Here is a 17,132-nt window from a genome sequence, read left to right on the forward strand (position 1 = left end):
TGCTATTCTCATAGAATATACCCTATAAAAGGGCAGACAAATAAGCCAGGATATATTAAGTCTGTGATAAAGCATATTATTTTTCTTTTAACATTTAGATTATTTATTTTGTATGTGATGGGGGAGGCACATGCACACTTGTCATGGCACACCTATGGGAGTCTGAAGACAACTTATGGGAATTGATCCTTTTCCATGTGGATCCCAGGGTTCACACTCAGGTTATTAGGTATGGTGACAAGTACCCCATCCTACTGAACCATCTCATTGGAGAGCCTAAGCAATTAGTGCCAGGTTAGATGTAAAGCAGAGTGGGGATAGATTAGTGGGGATCGATACTGTTTTAGATAGAGCAAGCAGTAAATAATTCCCCAAGAAGGTAATGTCTAGCAGAGGCCTGAGTGAAACAGGATCGGCCTCCAGAGTTCTGAGAGAAGACTGTTAAGGCAGGAGAACAGCCTGTGTAGTAACCCTGTGAGGGGCAGTGAGTAAGAATGTTGGGGTTGACTTTAGATAGATATGGAGGCCATACAGGATTTGGGAACTGTCCTGAGAAATTTTTAGCGTGAGTGAGATGAGAAGACATTGTGGGGTTTAAGCAGGAATATGTTAATAACTTAAGCTTTTTTTCTTTCTTAAGTTGGTCTGGTACCTATGTAGGGGAGTCAACCCTCAATGAAGATGTCATATGAAATAAAACTCTCCTATACATTTATAGTTTACAACTGTGTGGCGGAGCAAATGAATGTAGACAGATTATATAGATATATACAGCTTTAATAAGGAAATAGACTTACAGGACCACAGGTTCCCGCGGCGGAGCAAAAGACAAAAAAGGGCTGCTGGGCTCACGCCCGGCAGATTTATCCGTAAACATTAGCCCGAGGCGAACACGCCCCCAATGGGTGGGGCTATGTCCCTACATCTCCCCCTTTTGTCTAAATAAGATAGAACCAAACCAAATACAACTATATACAATAATAACAAATAATAAATATAACAAACAATATTGAGAACAAAACTTTTGTTAAACATTTTATCTCAAGGAGTCTAAATAACATAGAGAGTAACTACAATTATATAATTTTTAACTCCGTCAAAGATCTGAGAAGGGAATAAAGATTACTTAACAATCGAGAGATATCCAAAATGTGCAACAATTGACAGAGACAACTGACTACCTGGGCAATCACCCAAAGTCTCGTTTGCAATGTTGAGTCAACCAACTTTGGCTAAGGCCTAACATAACTGGCATACCATTATTAAAGGCAAGGAACTTTTTTAGGACTATCCTACCCTGTCTTGGCAAGATAAGACAATCCTGTTTTATCCATTTAGGGATATTCTGTATCTTTGTCAGAAGTTGAGGTATGGGCTTTTTTTAACCCAAAGGCCAGTTCTGCCAAGAAGACAAACTCCCAGTGGAGTGTCTTTGGTGTTCAACGTTCTCTCGGGAGTAGAGTGGTGTTGTCAGGAGTAATTGTGTCTCTTTGGCATAGAAATTTTAGGTTAGATTAAAGGCCATTTTTTACAGCTCTTTGAAGAGGCTGAAGATCATACTATCTATACTAAATATAATCTCTATGTAACTAAAAGACCTGATAAACTTAAAAATAAATATGACAAACATATAATTCTTAATACCTATCTAACTTTGAAGACTAAAAGAATAAACAACTGTGTAATATATGAAGACAATGATCTTCAACTGTAAACAATGTCATAGTATCAGAGGTAGAAATGTACAATGTAATATGGTAGAAGTATCAATACAATATAGACAAAGTTATAAGCATACTCATACAAAAATAGAGGTAGGAACACTCACATTCAATATTCAACATATCAGTATACAAGAAACAGTACCAGTACAATTTTCTATAAACAGTAATTCACAAATACCAATCATCCCAAAAAACCAGTTAATCCCCCTTCTTCTTCCTCTTCTCTCTTTTTTTTTTTTTTTTTTTTTTTTTTTTTTTTTTTTCCCCGCCTTCCTGAGCTCAGGCAACTGGCCGGGAAAGGTGGAGCTTGCGCCCCCCCTGTGCCGGGTCGGGGGCAAAATAGCCCGACGTTGGGACGCCAAATGTGGCGGAGCAAATGAATGTAGACAGATTATATAGATATATACAGCTTTAATAAGGAAATAGACTTACAGGACCACAGGTTCCCGCGGCGGAGCAAAAGACAAAAAAGGGCTGCTGGGCTCACGCCCGGCAGATTTATCCGTAAACATTAGCCCGAGGCGAACACGCCCCCAATGGGTGGGGCTATGTCCCTACACAACTGCATCACTTTGTGGTAGGAATGAGGAAGTGGCCTCAGGGCTGAGTGAATGACATGAGCCTCTGAGGTAGTGTTGGTATTGCTTCTTATCATTGGGCTCTGCTGTGCCCCCAGCTGAGTCCTTCTCCTTGCTGAAAACCCAGTAGTGATCAATGGCCTCCTAGTCATGACTGCCAAATGCTTACTTGCAGTGCAGAGAGGACTGTTTCCTGCTGTAGAGTGTTTGGTTTTTAGAGATCTCTTATCACTCTGTGTTTTGACCAGCAAGTTTCTATTTTTCAGACACAGGATGCCTCACTCTGTCCCAGTACATTCTACTTGACCCTATCCTGATGTTCTTCATCATGGCTGCCATGCTGAGCATGGTCAAGTACAACTCCTGTGCTGACAGGTCAGAAATACCGTCTTGGGTTGGGGGGGGTGGCAGAGCTGGGTGGGTGCTTACAGGACTAGCAGTCAAGCTTACTTTAAGAGGAGCAATACTTTCCATTTGTTTGTTTTTTAGATAATGAAAAATAATTTTTTAAAAGGTTTATTTATTATGTATACAGCATCTGCCTACTTGTATCCCTGAAGGTCAGAAGAGGGCACCAGATCTCATTACAGATGGTTGTGAGCCACCATGTGGTTGCTAGGAATTGAACTCAGAACCTCTGGAAGAGCAGCCAGTGCTCTTAACCACTGAGCCATCTCTCAGCCCTATGAAAAATAATTTTTAAAGAGTTTCCTCTAATAGATGCTTTTAGCTTTGCTTTTCACAAGATGAGAAATTGTTGACTGTCAGGAGGTTTTGGATGTCTACAGTTGGTGTACAGTTGGGGAGGAGTGGTGGGTATTATGGAGGAGTCCTGATGCCGCCTCCTCACTCAGCCTTATGAGCTGTCCCTCAGAACCAGTGCTGGTCCATGGAGCTCTGGGATAGCTCATCCTCACAGTCTCCATCCTGGAGGGGACAAGACACAAGTGCAGATGCTGCCTCAGAGGTGCTGTCTCCTTGCCTCAAGGCTTGCATCCAATGCTGACTTAATGATGAGGTTTGCACACAGGCCAAGAGGATCTTTCCAGACCTTGGTTAGTTCTAAAGCTGATCTGGATTTTGGTCTTCCAGAATTCTCCTATTTTTCTAGATCCTTCTGTCTCCAAGGGAGTAGAGTATGCCTTTCTATGTATTCAAAATACCGTGTTCAGCATTCCAAAGAGCTGGTTTATCCTAGGCAGTCCTAGAAAACGATGTGTATTTACCCATATAATATTAGTCCCAGCCAGTGACTTTTTTTTTTTGGTTTTTCGAGACAGGGTTTCTCTGTGGCTTTGGAGCCTGTCCTGGAACTAGCTCTGTAGACCAGGCTGGTCTCGAACTCACAGAGATTCACCTGCCTCTGCCTCCCAAGTGCTGGGATTAAAGGCGTGCGCCACCACCGCCTGGCTCAGTGACTTTTTTTTAAGGAAAAAAAAAATGTCGTATCAAAGATTGAGCCCAGGGCCTCATATGTTTGTCAAACCTCCTCCACTGAGCCATATATCTCCAGTTCCATCTCCCATTTCTTAAATATGTTGCATATGCCAGGTATCATACCAGGAGAGAGAGGCACAGTAACAAAGATGTTGCCTTTAAGGAGTATTCATTCTGGCAGGGGAAGTGCCAGATCATCAGAAAATCTGCTGAGGTATACTGGTTGCTGTTAGTACAGCAAACCAATAAGGAGCATCAGTGTTATACTTATTGCCTGGCTTAAACTGCCTTCCATCACTTGCTGGCTACATTGCTTGGCCTCTCTGTGCCTTGATTTCCTTACGTGTAAACAGAGGATAATGAGCTCTCGCTTAAGGGTATGATGGGATTAGACGGATAGGATACAATATGTGGAATGGCGCCTCACATGTCATGAACTGTTAATAAATGCTGGCTTTGGCAGGCCCAGAGGCGACACAAAGAGTAAGTCTGACTTGAGTCCAGAGAATTTTCTGTTTTCCTTGTACATCTACCTGACTTGTCTCTAGTGAAGAATAAGTCTCTATGTAAGAGGCCCAGTGCTTATCCAGGAATAGCATAGACCCTCCCCAGAACAACATGCTACTTTCTTTCACACTGACTGGCTTGTAGTTTGCGGGCCTTTACAGAGCACAGCCTCCTTGGTGCCATGCCCTGGTTCCCTGGGGTTAAGAACCCTTGAGGCTTAGGACACTGTCCTTCTGCTGCTTTTGATTTCCCATTTAGTTCTAGCTTCCAAACTGAACTGCATCTTATTGGTTTCCAGGCCTTTCTCTGCCCCCTGGTGGTTCTGGCTCAGCCTGACTGGTATTAGTCTTGCTGGTGCTTTAGGGGTCAAATTTGTTGGCCTCTTTATCATCCTGCAAGTGGGACTGAACACCATTTCAGACCTTTGGCAGCTGTTTGGAGACCTCAGTCTTTCACTGGTAAGAACTCAAGTGCTTGTGGATATCTTTGTTCCACAGTGCCTCTGCTTCTGCTGTGGGTGGAAGGAGTGTGCCCTGTGCCCTGTGTTCTGTGTTCTGGGCCGTGGCCAGACTGGACAGGCACAGCTTTCCTCTGTAGACATCAGGATATCAGGGAGTGGGCCTGGCTGAGGGGCTGGAGTGGTATAGAGAGAGTAAGTGAAGTAACTACCTTGCAATTCTCCTATTGTTGCCCCTTCCCATCTCCCTTAATTTATTTGAAGTTGCCCAGCCAGAGGATTCTGTCCAGCTGGACTCGTGCCAGGCCCACCAAGGGCATAAGAACTTAGGTCAGATGAGTGGGATGACTCATCTTCTGGAATTCACAATTTCTTTTCCTGATCCAGGGCTTCCATAATTGGATGACAGTTAAATGCTGTTAGGATTTTTTCTTTATGACATTAGTAATCAAGGGCTGAGTCAGTGCCAGGCACTGTACAGAATGGTTTGCTTTCATTATCTCATCATTAAAATCCTACGTGGGGGTCATAACCACTCACTGATTTTACAAATGAAGAATTTGAAAGCTAGAGAGATAACTTTCCCAAGGACCTACAGGTATTAGAGGTAGTAAGAAGGCAGTCTATGTCTCCAGCTTTGGTTAGGCAAGCTCCAGGACTCACCAACCGAATTTTCAACCTGTTTCTTCATTCAGAAATTATATAGAGACCATTTACTAAATGCAGAATATTGGGAATATGTTGGTGACTATTACATGATCCCTGCCCTCTGGAATCTGTTGTGGGGGCCGGGGAGGCTGGGGGAGAGGAGGAGAGGCCTATTATAGTATAGTCTTTGACAGCAGAGGGGAGGCCCCAAAGCTTAGGTACTCCAGGGAGGATTGTGAGGGAGTTGAGGTTAAGGCCAGCAACAGTTGGCCATGTGATAAGGGCCTGGCATAGTCAGTACAGTTCAGTGAGCTGGAGGCCACTGTTAAACAACAGTCTCACCTTGTCAGTGGTCATGCGTGCAGAGAACTGGCCCGTGTTATCCCCCTGCCGTGCGTGTATGTTTGTGTGTGTGGTGAAGGATAATACAGAAAGGCCTAGGGTTTTCCACCCATTATTCTTTCCAATGTGACTCGTATTATACATACAATGGAGTTTCTTATGCCAGCACCTGTGGTGGCTTTTGTTTGCAGGTGACTGTGGGGAAGCACCTGACTGCGCGAATCCTGTGCCTCATAGTGCTGCCTTTGGTGCTCTATGTGACCATTTTTGCTGTTCATGTCATGGTGCTGAATAAAAGGTACAGTCAGAACCTTTCCAGCCTCTTACTTCCGGTCTTTCTCTGCCACCTAAGCCTATGTGTGGGCCATGTGAGGTTAGCATGAGGGGAGGAACTTTTTCCTGCCCCTATGTTCTCTCTTCTGCATATCCCAAGGCTCAGAACACCCCGCACCCAGCCTTGAAGGAGGTGGAAAATTCCCTGATAGCCTAAATGTCCCTATCTCCATCAGAGGCTTTTCACTTTCGTGAGGATGAATACCAGGGTTGCAGTGGGACTAGAGGTACTGATAACCAGGACACAACAGCAACATCTCATTGAACACGTAGCCACTAAGTGCTGAGAGCTAGGTTTATTAGCATTATGCATAATCTCATTTAGCTGTCATTATTGATAAGTTCTTTTGACTTTATAAAAAATCTATTTATAAACGAAGAACCAAGGCTATATAAGGGACATTGCCCAAGTCACCCAGGTAGTACGTGGCAGAAGTGAAATTTGGTCTGTAGTTCCTCCAACTCTATCATCCATGTTTGTTTCATGAAGTCACCCTGCCATTCAGATTCCCAAATCTCCTTTTAAACTATCTCAGGGATTCTGGGAAATGACAGCTTTTATTCTCTCAGCTTGACTCTTCTGCTTCTCCTTCCCCACAGCGGTCCTGGTGATGGCTTCTTCAGCTCTGCCTTTCAAGCCCGGCTTTCAGGGAACAGCCTTCACAATGCTTCTATCCCTGAATGTGAGTGTGCTAGGCAGAGGTTTCCTGGGAGTTAAATTGGAAAAAACAAGTCTGAAGCTTGTTTTTGTTTGTTTGTTTGTTTGTTTTTTTGCCTATATATAGCAGACTGGGAGAAAAGCCAGCATTACAGTATCAGTACTCAAGAGTCAGTTTCTATAGTACTCAAAATAGCTTTTCCTTTGTACCTGTCAAAGCTGTCTCTGTAAGAAGGCCATTTCAAGAGAATCTGGTCATAGAGAAAAGTTGTCGTAGCGTTCTGATAGTCTTATGCATATGCTTATTCACAGGTAGTAATTAGCAGGTATTCTCCCTCCAGGGATAGTCTGATGTGAAGGACCGCCATTCGTGTGTTAAGTACAGAAAAGGGAAATGCAGAACCAGGCATAGTGGCAAAGGCAAGCAGAGCTCTGTGAGTTCGAGGCCAGCCTGGTCTACATAGACCCTGTCTCAAAATAATAATAGCAATAAATAATAGTAATAATAATATAAAATGAAAGAAAGAAAAATGAGGGGTGGAATACAGTACTGGGGATTGAAGCACGTGCCAAGTCAGTGCTAGGAGGCAGTTCAAGGGGATCCCATACACATGCATACAAAGATTTGCCTTCAAGTTGGGCCTGCAAGGATGAGTGGAAAGAGCAAGAGGTCATATTAGGCAAGAAGGGATGGCATGATGAAAGCCAAGGGCAGGGGAAAACTCAAGGTACAGGCTATGATCAGAGCCTGGAGTTTTAAGTTAGAAAAGAGAGTTAAGACCTAGATGATAAGGGTTTGAGATGCTGGAGTAAGCTGTTGGAGATTGCATGGAGGTTTCTGAGCAGGCAGGCAGCTAGGAGTACAGTGCCTTGTAGAGTTAGTACAGCTGGAAGGAAGTATAAGGTGTCAAGGAAGGTGGGGGCATCTATTAGGAAGTCATTGCCAGGCTGTACCTGAGGATCTCTAAGAATCAGGGACAGCCAAGAGCATATCCAAGAGGGACCAGGCAAGGTGTCTCTGAGGTCCGGAGTGCAGGAATGCCATTTTGCTCTTTCAGTACAGCTAATAACAGGAACACAGTGGGCTCCACAGTCTGGGAAGGGAATGAGAGCTAGAAAAGCAAGAGAAAGCACTGGTTTGGAGGGACACTAATGTTGAGGTAGTCCTTAGAGAGGGAGCATTGGACTAAAATTTGTTCAGAGGTAAGGTAATTGATGCTGTGGTAGTAACTGCATGTGAACTGGAAAGAGGAACAAAGCAGGTTACTAGAGAATGCAAGAGGAAGGAATGAGAAGAACTGTAGAGGAGTGGCCTGTGAGGGAGTGTGGAGTCTGAAGCAAGGCGGTCAGTGCTGGGAATGTAGGGAGCTTCCATTGATGTGAGAAGGCAACAGGAGCTCCAGCTTTAGGCAAGCCTGGGCCCCATGATCACTCAGGATTTGCAAGGCTTGTGGTGTGCAGCTACCACCTACCTACCTTCAAGACAGGGGCGGCCTGTCATCTTTCTGATGCCTCTTTTCCTCCAGACCTGGCATATGGCTCTGTAATCACTGTGAAGAATCTCCGGATGGCCATTGGCTACCTACACTCCCATAGGCACCTCTACCCTGAGGGCATTGGTGCACGCCAGCAGCAGGTGGGTAAGCTTTTGTGATCTTAGTTGCAGCCACACTGAGCTTGTGACTGAACCTGCCATTCACTTTCTTGCTTGTCATCCTTAATTCACCTGTTTTCTCTTGATTGAAACATTCTCCTTGCTCCTTCTATTCCTTCCTTTGGCTAATCTTGCTTCTTTAGGTTTCAGCTCAGAGGTTCCTCTGTCCATCTCATGATCCCCCTCTGCCTCAATTGGTTCCCCTCCCCCTTTTACCAGAGGCTTTCTTGGCATTCTGCCTGCCTCTGGGGAACCTAATTTATAAGGCATCATGAGAGTTTGCCTCTCCCATCCTTTTGCCTGATCCTGGAAGTCTTTCGTGCCTAGCACAGTTCATCACCCTGGAGGGTGATGAGGAAAGATAAGAACTACAGACCTGGGAACTAGACTGGATTCCTTGGGTTTGAATCTGTATAGGTTTGACTTTGTACAAATGTCTTAATCATTCTGTGGCTTAATCTCCTGATCATAGGGGGAAAGAAATGATGTTCCTCTCCACCGTAGAGGTGTTCAGAAGATAGAATGAGATAACATCTGTAAAGGGCACCTATGGAAGGTGTCCATGTTAGGGAGTGGCTGTGGGAGTCCCCTCTGTGTGCTGGGATTACCGTTAATGTATAAAGAAACTGCTTTGGACCTATAGCAGGCAGAACTTAGGTAGGCAGGAAAAGCTAGGCTGAATGCTGGGAGAAAGAAAGTGGTGACAGAGAAGTTATGGAGCTGCCGCCAGAGACAGACATGCTGAAACATTGCTGGTAAGCCACTGCCACATGGCAATATGCAGATTAATAGAGATGGGTTAAATTAATGTGCCAATAAGAAGCTAGAGCTAATGGACCAAGCAGTGATTTAATTAATACAGTTTCTGTGTGATTATTTCAGGCCTAAGCTAGCTGGGTGGTCAGGAACCAACAAGTGGCTCTCTCCTCTTACAGGGAGTGGCTGTGCTGTGGTGGAAGGTGCCTGAGAGGGAGAACAGGGTAGTGGAGAGGTTGGTGGGCCTGGACTCTGTTCTGGGGAGGCAGGAAAGTGATGAGGTCTGATTAGATGGAAGTTTATAAAGTAACACTGGTTAGGAGGCAGGGACAGTGCTGGAACTGAGTCAGGAAACAAACACCTCCCAGGTGTCACTGGAGGGCTTGGTAATGGACTGGAGGTCAGGAAGAGCTGTGTGTGGTTCTGTAGTCAAGATGGCAAAGTATATGTGTAATAATGTTATTTAATCATGATCCAATGGGGAGGAATGGCTTTGAAGCTGGGAGCAGAACTTTCCTTGTGTGTTAGGTTTGGGACTTATCTCAGAAGAGAGATCTGAGTATAATATGTAGGTCTTAGTACAAAGTGGGTGGTTAATATTGCCCAGGAAGACTGCAGGGAGGAAAGGCCGGTGAGGGGACCCTACATTTAAGGGGGTGTTCAAGGCTGCTCAGAGTGGAACTAAAAGAGACTGAGAGTGAAGGAGTGAGTGGGGAGGTTGGAGAAGACATGGAGGAGTGGGGAGTGAGGTCTCTGAAAGGGGATGGCATCAGTTCAGTAGGCCTGTGACCGACACGTTGGTTTTGGTGCAGAGGGAAAGTCAGTAGTCTCAGATGCAGTGATGTGCAGGTGAGAGTGGAGTAGTGGGGAGGGGGAAGCTGTGGGCCAGGCTGTTCATCTAAGATGCTCCCAAGTGAGGCTTCTCCGAAGACTGGCTGAGAGCTTCATTTTGCCAAATTTTACTTCTTCAAACACATTAGCAACATTTCTTTTTAGTTCTGCTAGAAAACTGGCCCTGGGTATTTGGTTTGCAGCATTGCTTTCTCATGTTTGGTTATCGCTTATCTCTGGCCCAATGTTTCTCAGTCCTGGCTGCACTTTAGAGTTAACTGAGCTTTAAAAATTTGACTTGTAGACCCTTCTTCCGAGATTCTGATTTAATGGATCTAGGGTGCGTCTCAAGGATTGTTCGCTTTCACTTTGGTTTGAGTTCTTTAGGTCATGTTAAGACAGCTGAAACTTTATTGACAAGATGCAAAAAGAAAGAGATAAATCAAAAAGTTCTTGAGGGATAGGGCCTTTAAATTCTGAAAAATGGAGAAAATCTCATTCAGAAGTGTGGCTTCTGAGCTTCATTGGGAACTGTGGCCTCCTGAGTTAGGGCTGGGGATCCTGAAAGATGCTCAGGTGGTGTCAGTTTGCTGGGGACTGTGCTTGGCCAGCTGTGCTGATCATGATTGTCACCTCCCCCACTTCTGCCCTCTGCCTAGGTTACCACCTATTTGCATAAGGACTACAACAACCTGTGGATTATCAAGAAACATAACACAAACACAGGTAATGTGGCAGAGACTGAGGTTCTTGTGCTGTTGTTCACTGAGTCCCCTCACTTTTCTCATGACACTAGGCTCCTGAACACCTTTGGTGACCTTTTGAATACTGTTGAACTCCTGTTGTGTTCCAGACACATTGGAAGCATAGAGGATGAGCAGTGAGTGAAACAGAGCAGGGCCAGGGCTCAGTTCTCATCCAGGAAGAGGTTATGTAAGCTTATTCCAAGGACTATCAGGTAGCCCTAACTGGGGGACCTGGGAGTTGCTTTCACTCCCAAACCCTGCACACCCCAGCTGTAGTCCTGATATGATAGAGCGCCTCTTTTGGTTCTGGGCTGGTTGAGTTACTTGATAATTCAAGCGTCTGCCAGTCCGTGTGTGTACACACACACTAGCTGGATTTTCTGGTTTTAGGACTAAGCAAGAGGTATTTTAGGGTCTTCCTTATCTTGGAAGGCAACTAGCTACCTGTGGACAGCTTTCTGTTGTGTCTATAAGAGGACAATTATCACCTGAGTCCATCCTCACTGGTGATATCGTGAACCCCAGGTATTTCCTGTGCCTGCTCAGCAAATACCACCTCCCTGAGCCGGCACAGGCCAGCTGCTTCCAGTCTGGAAAAATGGACAGCTGTTCATCTAAACTCGCCCTTGTTTTTCCTTGCCATCTCTTCACATTGTTGCTTTTGGCTAGAACTGTGCACACAACAGCGATTTCTCCTCTCCTGCTGCCTTATTTGCATGCTCAGTAATGTCAATTAGCCCTGAGTGAGTCAGTGGTGCTACTGCTGTTGACTGTGCTTTTGACACAACAGTCATAGCGGAGTTTGAGGGAGACTGGCTGTGCCTCTAAGTCATTCAAATTTGCCTGCTTTCCATTGTGGCTTCTAAGCAGCTACGGTTTTCTGGGAACTTGGTGTTCTTGTTGGTTGTAAAGGCCCCTCGCTCTAATCCATACCAAATAAAACTTCCTTTCCTGTTTATAAGGCAGCACAGCAGCGGGTGTCTCTGCAGGTGAATCTCACAGCCAGTAATTTGCATTAGCAAATTTAGCTTTCCCGACCTTGATTGTTTATAGAGTCCTGGCATCTTACTATTGGAGACAGACTTTTACAAGTACGCCTCTGCCCAGCCGTGACGGCTTCCCGCCGCTTTTCTATGCAGCTACCTTTCCAGGTCATGACCAGTTCTGACTTCTAGAAGCCTGGAGAGTTCTTTTCTTTCAGCATTTCATTATCATTTTTTTCATCTCGTGCTTAGGAAGTCTATTAGCAGAGATACAATTTGATTTTGAAAAAAGCTGGGCAATTGTGTGGACTTAATTTTGTAAAGACTGTATTACTCAGCCGGGCGGTGGTGGCGCACGCTTTTAATCCCAGCACTCGGGAGGCAGAGGCAGGCGGATCTCTGTGAGTTCAAGGCCAGCCTGGTCTACAAGAACTAGTTCCAGGACAGGAACCAAAAGCTACAGAGAAACCCTGACTTGAAAAATCAAAAAAAAAAAAAAAAAAAAAAAAGTGAGTGTATTACTCACTAAGGACGTTTCCATTCTTTAGCCTCTCACCTGAAGTTTCAGTGGAGGCCTCAGTAATTCAGACAGAGATGGTGTTGCCAGCTTGCATAGTGGCCAGTCTAGCCCACTCCTTACCACTCCTCACGCCATCATTTGTTCCCACATCTTTTATGTGTGTGGACTCTTTGCTGCACGGATTCTTCTTTGTATGAGTCTTTGGTATGTGTCCCTTTATCCTGCCATTCACTTGTCAGAATTCCCTCCTCAGAGTCTTCCGAGCAGTACTTCTGGGACACATTTTCTAATCCTCTGAGGAGACTAGAGAACCTAGTGCTTTGGTCTCCCCGCACATTGTTAGTCTGTCAGCACATACCACATGGCACTGTAGCCGTTTCCCACAGGCCTTCAGCTGTCTCTAGTTTAGAATGTGAGTGACGCACTCGATATCCACATCTGTTTCTTTTTGGCAGATCCCCTAGATCCTTCATTCCCAGTGGAGTTTGTCAGACATGGAGACATTGTTCGACTAGAACACAAAGAGTAAGTGAGCCTGCTGCTGTTGAAATTGAATGGTAGGGCAGTGGGCTGAGTGGAGTAAGAAATCCGTGCATGGTGTAAGGGTGTATAGTGAGCTGGCCTTTGCTTGCTGATTTTGGCTTTGAGGAGACCTGACCTTTCAGTGCCCCTTCTCTGGTCAGTTCGATTGGTGAGAATAAGATAGATGACTGCTACAATTTTTGAGCCAAATTTGAAGCAAGCTTTATTAAATATTGGCCAGGATGGTGGACAGTGGCCAGGTACATACTTGGGATTCCCAGAGAATGGCCGTGAATTATGTTAATCTGGTGCTTACAAAGGTAAAACCCACAAGGCTATGAACTTCCCACCTTTGTTCATTTCAGGGCAAGCTTACATTCTGATGTAATTCCTGCCATGTACCTCCCACCTATGTGTGATCAAACACATCCTGTGCAGTTGGGGCAACCAACCTTGTTTGCAGACGTGAAAACATGTGAATTGTTGTCTTACATAAACAACAGCCCCCAGCATTCCAGGAAGTTATCTGTCTTTGGGAAAGTAGGGCTTACAGGTTAGAGTGTTGGCGGAAGGCTGCTTGCTCTTTTCCCAGAAGCCCAGACCCAAATAATTACACAGAAACTATATTAATTACAACAGTTTGGCCGATAGCTTAAGCATATTGTTAGCTAGCTCTTATATCTTAGATTAACCCATTTCTATTATTTTAAATTTTACCACAAGGCTTGTGGTTTACCGGTAAGGTTTTGACTGGTGGCTTGCATCTCTTTCTCCTCCAGCAGTTACATGGCTTCTCCCTGGCTCTGCCTTATCTATCTATCTATCTATCTATCTATCTATCTATCTATCTATCTATCTATCTATCTAGATCACTCCTCACATCTAGAGACTAAAGGAAAAGCTCTTTACGAGCATTTGTCTGGCTCTGACTCCTGCTCAAAGAGCAGCTGACATTGAATAGAAGATTTTAATTACTTATGTACACCATAGGCTTATCCATTCCAAATACACTGTCATCCTTAAATCTCTGTTAGTCTTAACCTAACAGAGTTAAACTTTGAACAATTTAAACAGAGATGCAAGTCAGTTTTACTACTTCAAGTTTCTTCTGGGGTGTTCTGTTTGTTTGTTTTTTGTGTTTTGTTTTTGTTTTGTTTTGTTTTGTTTTTTGAGACAGTGTTTCTCTGTATAGCCCTGAACTTACTCTGTAGACCAGACTGGCCTCAAACTCAGAGAACTCAGAGATCTGCCTGCCGTGGCTTCCCAAGTTCTGCAATTAAAGGCATGTGCTACCATCATCAGGCCTTGAGTTTTGGTGTTTTGTTTTGACTACCTATTGAGAGAAGTTTCTTTAAAATTTTTTTTTTAATTTATTTTTGTTTTGTGAATGTGTACATGAGCCCCAGTGTGATGGGAAGTCAGAGGACAACTTGCAGGAGTTGGTTCTCTCCTTCCACCATGTGAGAGGCCCCCAGGCATCAACCTCAGGTTCTCAGACTTGGCAGCAGGTACCTTTACGAATGAGCCACCTCACTGGCCTAAGAGGAGTTTTCAAGTCAAAGTTTTTGGCTCCTCCAAAGTGACGATTTAGTACTAAGTGACCCTTCCCCAAGACTTGGAACCCATAAGATTTTAGATTAAGTGTATATATACTTTACTCACTGTACTTTAGGAAAAATGACTTTGTAGGAGTAGATTGTTGGCACTTCCCAAGAAGTAACCTCCAACTGATCCACTCCTGGCCCTGAAGCTCACATTCGTGTCACTTAGGTGGGCTCAGCATCTTTCAGCCATGATTTAAATAAACATGAGGATAAACTGGTAATATCTCCTATGTACCTGGCTAAAAGCAAGCGTTAACCCTGCTTTTGGAAAGACATTGGAATCTCTTCCTATAGTTTTTCAACGACAGTTAATGATGCACAAAGATAGATTATTCAAGGAAAAAGCACAATGGCCAAAAATAGACCAAAGCAGTCATTAGCAGAAACAGCCTCAAAAGATTTATATACTGGAATTACCAGATAAAAGGCTTTGGAATACAGGAGAAACAGGGAGAGAGAATGCATGTATGTATGTGTGTTTAGAAATCGGTACGTTTTTCTAGTTATTTGGATTTTAGATACTCTAGATTCCTACTACTAAGTAAATCTGATTTGTTCCTAATAAATAATATTTAATTTTTTGTAAATTCCCCATAATTGTGTCATGAACATTTATTACTCATGAATAAAAGCAAGAGTTGTTATAAAAAGCTAAGAACATCAAAACTAAATTTAATCCTCTCCTCATTTCTTGCAAATCCCCACTTTAAAAAAAAAGTTGGTGAGAATATAAAGTAAATGGGAACAGGGAAGTTTGCCTGACTTAAGTGTATTCATCTCAATTGCTTGTTTCTTCTCCCCAGACTTGCCTCTTTAGTCAGGAAAAGCTAAAACTTCAAAGCTCCTAACCCTGTGAAGGTTGATGCTCCCCCCTGGGCCTTCCTGCTGCTCAGTACTCCTCCCTCTGTCTTTCTCACCTTGTGCTCCTCTCTTCTCCAGTCCTCAAACTAGTTCTTAGGAGTGGATAGATACCACTTTTCCTGGTGTGTTGAGATTAATAGTTCAGATTCTAATTTTTCTAATCCTAACAGATGACTGCATATTCTTAATAAAAAGAAGCAGCATGAACGTCTCTTTTCTTTAGATAATGGTTCTTCTCTAACTTCTAGAACGACTCGGAACCTGCACAGCCACTATCATGAGGCTCCCCTGACCCGGAAACACTATCAGGTCACTGGGTATGGCATAGTAAGTAAGAAACTGGGATGTGAGCAGGGTGTATCTAAAAAGTTGTGAATCTTGGTTCAGAGCCATGCAGTAGGAGTCATCCTGCCCAGAATTCTAGAATGTTCTAAGAATTTGGAGGCTGCACATAGATGAGTTTCTTTTTTGTAGTTGTTTTTTGTTTTTGTTTTGTTTTGTTTTGTTTTGTTTTTGAGACATTGCCTCACTATGTAACCTTGAGTGGTCTGAAAATTGCCCTGTAGACCAGGCTGGCCTCAAACTCACAGAGATCCATCTGCTTCTGCCTCCCGAGTGCTGGGACTAAAGCTGTGTGCCATCACGCCTGGCCAGCATATACACTTCTTTAACATGTTATAACTGCTTAGCTCTGTTTGCTATGAGAAAAGCAGCTTATAAATTCTATTTTGTCTCTATCCCTCCTCTTGTAAAGTAACTATGTACTTTATATAGCCTAATACCTAATAAATGTCAGATAGGAATACCATGTGGATCTCTTAAATATCATACTGGAAGACTGGCAGGATGGGCTCAAATGACACTAAAGGTACTTACCATGCAAGCTTGGTGACCTGAGTTCAACCTCTAGAACCCACATAAAGGTGGGAGGAGAAAACTAACTCGACAAAATTGCCCTTTGTTGTCCACATGTATACAATGGCATGTTCCTCCCCTTCCTGGTCATACATAAACACAATAATACACTAAAAAAAGCCAGATCCCAAATTCTTATAGTTTTATTTTACAGGTTTTCCCCCTGCCATACAGAGGGCCGTTGCCAACATAGCTTTGTGTTTTGCCATATCAGGGACATGCAGTTAATAGAATATGAGTTCTATGGGGGCTTGTGTCCTGAGATAACTGAAGCAGAGCAGCTGGTGAAAACTGTTGAGATGTATCCATCACTCTCTCTTCTAAGGCCTTTGGGGCATTAATCAAGAGTGTGGATTCCATAAAGTGAATTCCCTTGGCCCATATCATACTACAGCCAAGACGCTGAACTCCCTGTTTCCCCATGGCCCTCTCCTGAGGAGAATTAAATACAGCCGCCTTCACTTCCAAGGTGCAGTGTCAGCACCTAGCTGGCTTGCGTGAGAGTGTGCAGATGTCCAGAGTAATGGACACCAGCGCCCCAGATCCTCTTATTTGCTTGAAGTGAGGTTTTGATTATGATTTGTGGGCAAAATCAGCTGTCTAGAACTTAACACTTTGGTCCTATAAAGTTAGCATTCTGCTTCTCACTTCCAGATTCATATACATATCCTCTGTATGTATGTGTATGTATTCATACCCTGTGTACACATACACACACACATATATATACACACACACTATATATATATACATATACATATATATTTGAACTTTATGGACAAAGTCATTTGATTTAAAATAAACATTTAATGTAAAAACAAAATTTTTTTAAACTGATTTTTTTTTTACATCTATTGTGCCATTCAAATACTTTATCATCTTACATGATTTCTTCAAAATTTGTTATTGTGGGTACATATATGAAAGCTTTTAAAAATTTTTTTATAGTTTATTAATTCTTATTTTATGTGCATTGGTGTTTTGCCTACATGTATGTATGTGTGAGGGTGTCAGATCTTAGAGTTACAGACAGTTGTTCTGTGCCATATGGGTGCT

At 43.6% G+C, this 17,132-nt stretch overlaps 1 protein-coding gene across 1 annotated transcript in view; it reads left to right on the plus strand.

The window, feature by feature from the left end:
* The window catches only part of Pomt2 (protein O-mannosyltransferase 2), a 44,030-nt gene that overhangs the window by 12,698 nt on the left and 14,200 nt on the right, over positions 1 to 17,132 (plus strand). Inside the window, exons 5-12 of the mRNA XM_057782279.1 lie at positions 2,569 to 2,677; positions 4,545 to 4,704; positions 5,885 to 5,991; positions 6,627 to 6,709; positions 8,211 to 8,320; positions 10,585 to 10,651; positions 12,630 to 12,699; positions 15,410 to 15,488. Coding sequence (XP_057638262.1) covers positions 2,569 to 2,677; positions 4,545 to 4,704; positions 5,885 to 5,991; positions 6,627 to 6,709; positions 8,211 to 8,320; positions 10,585 to 10,651; positions 12,630 to 12,699; positions 15,410 to 15,488 — 785 coding nt within the window. The remainder of the gene's footprint in view (positions 1 to 2,568; positions 2,678 to 4,544; positions 4,705 to 5,884; positions 5,992 to 6,626; positions 6,710 to 8,210; positions 8,321 to 10,584; positions 10,652 to 12,629; positions 12,700 to 15,409; positions 15,489 to 17,132) is intronic.

The sequence above is a fragment of the Chionomys nivalis genome, chromosome 10, assembly GCF_950005125.1.
Source record: "Chionomys nivalis chromosome 10, mChiNiv1.1, whole genome shotgun sequence".
NCBI lineage: Eukaryota > Metazoa > Chordata > Mammalia > Rodentia > Cricetidae > Chionomys > Chionomys nivalis.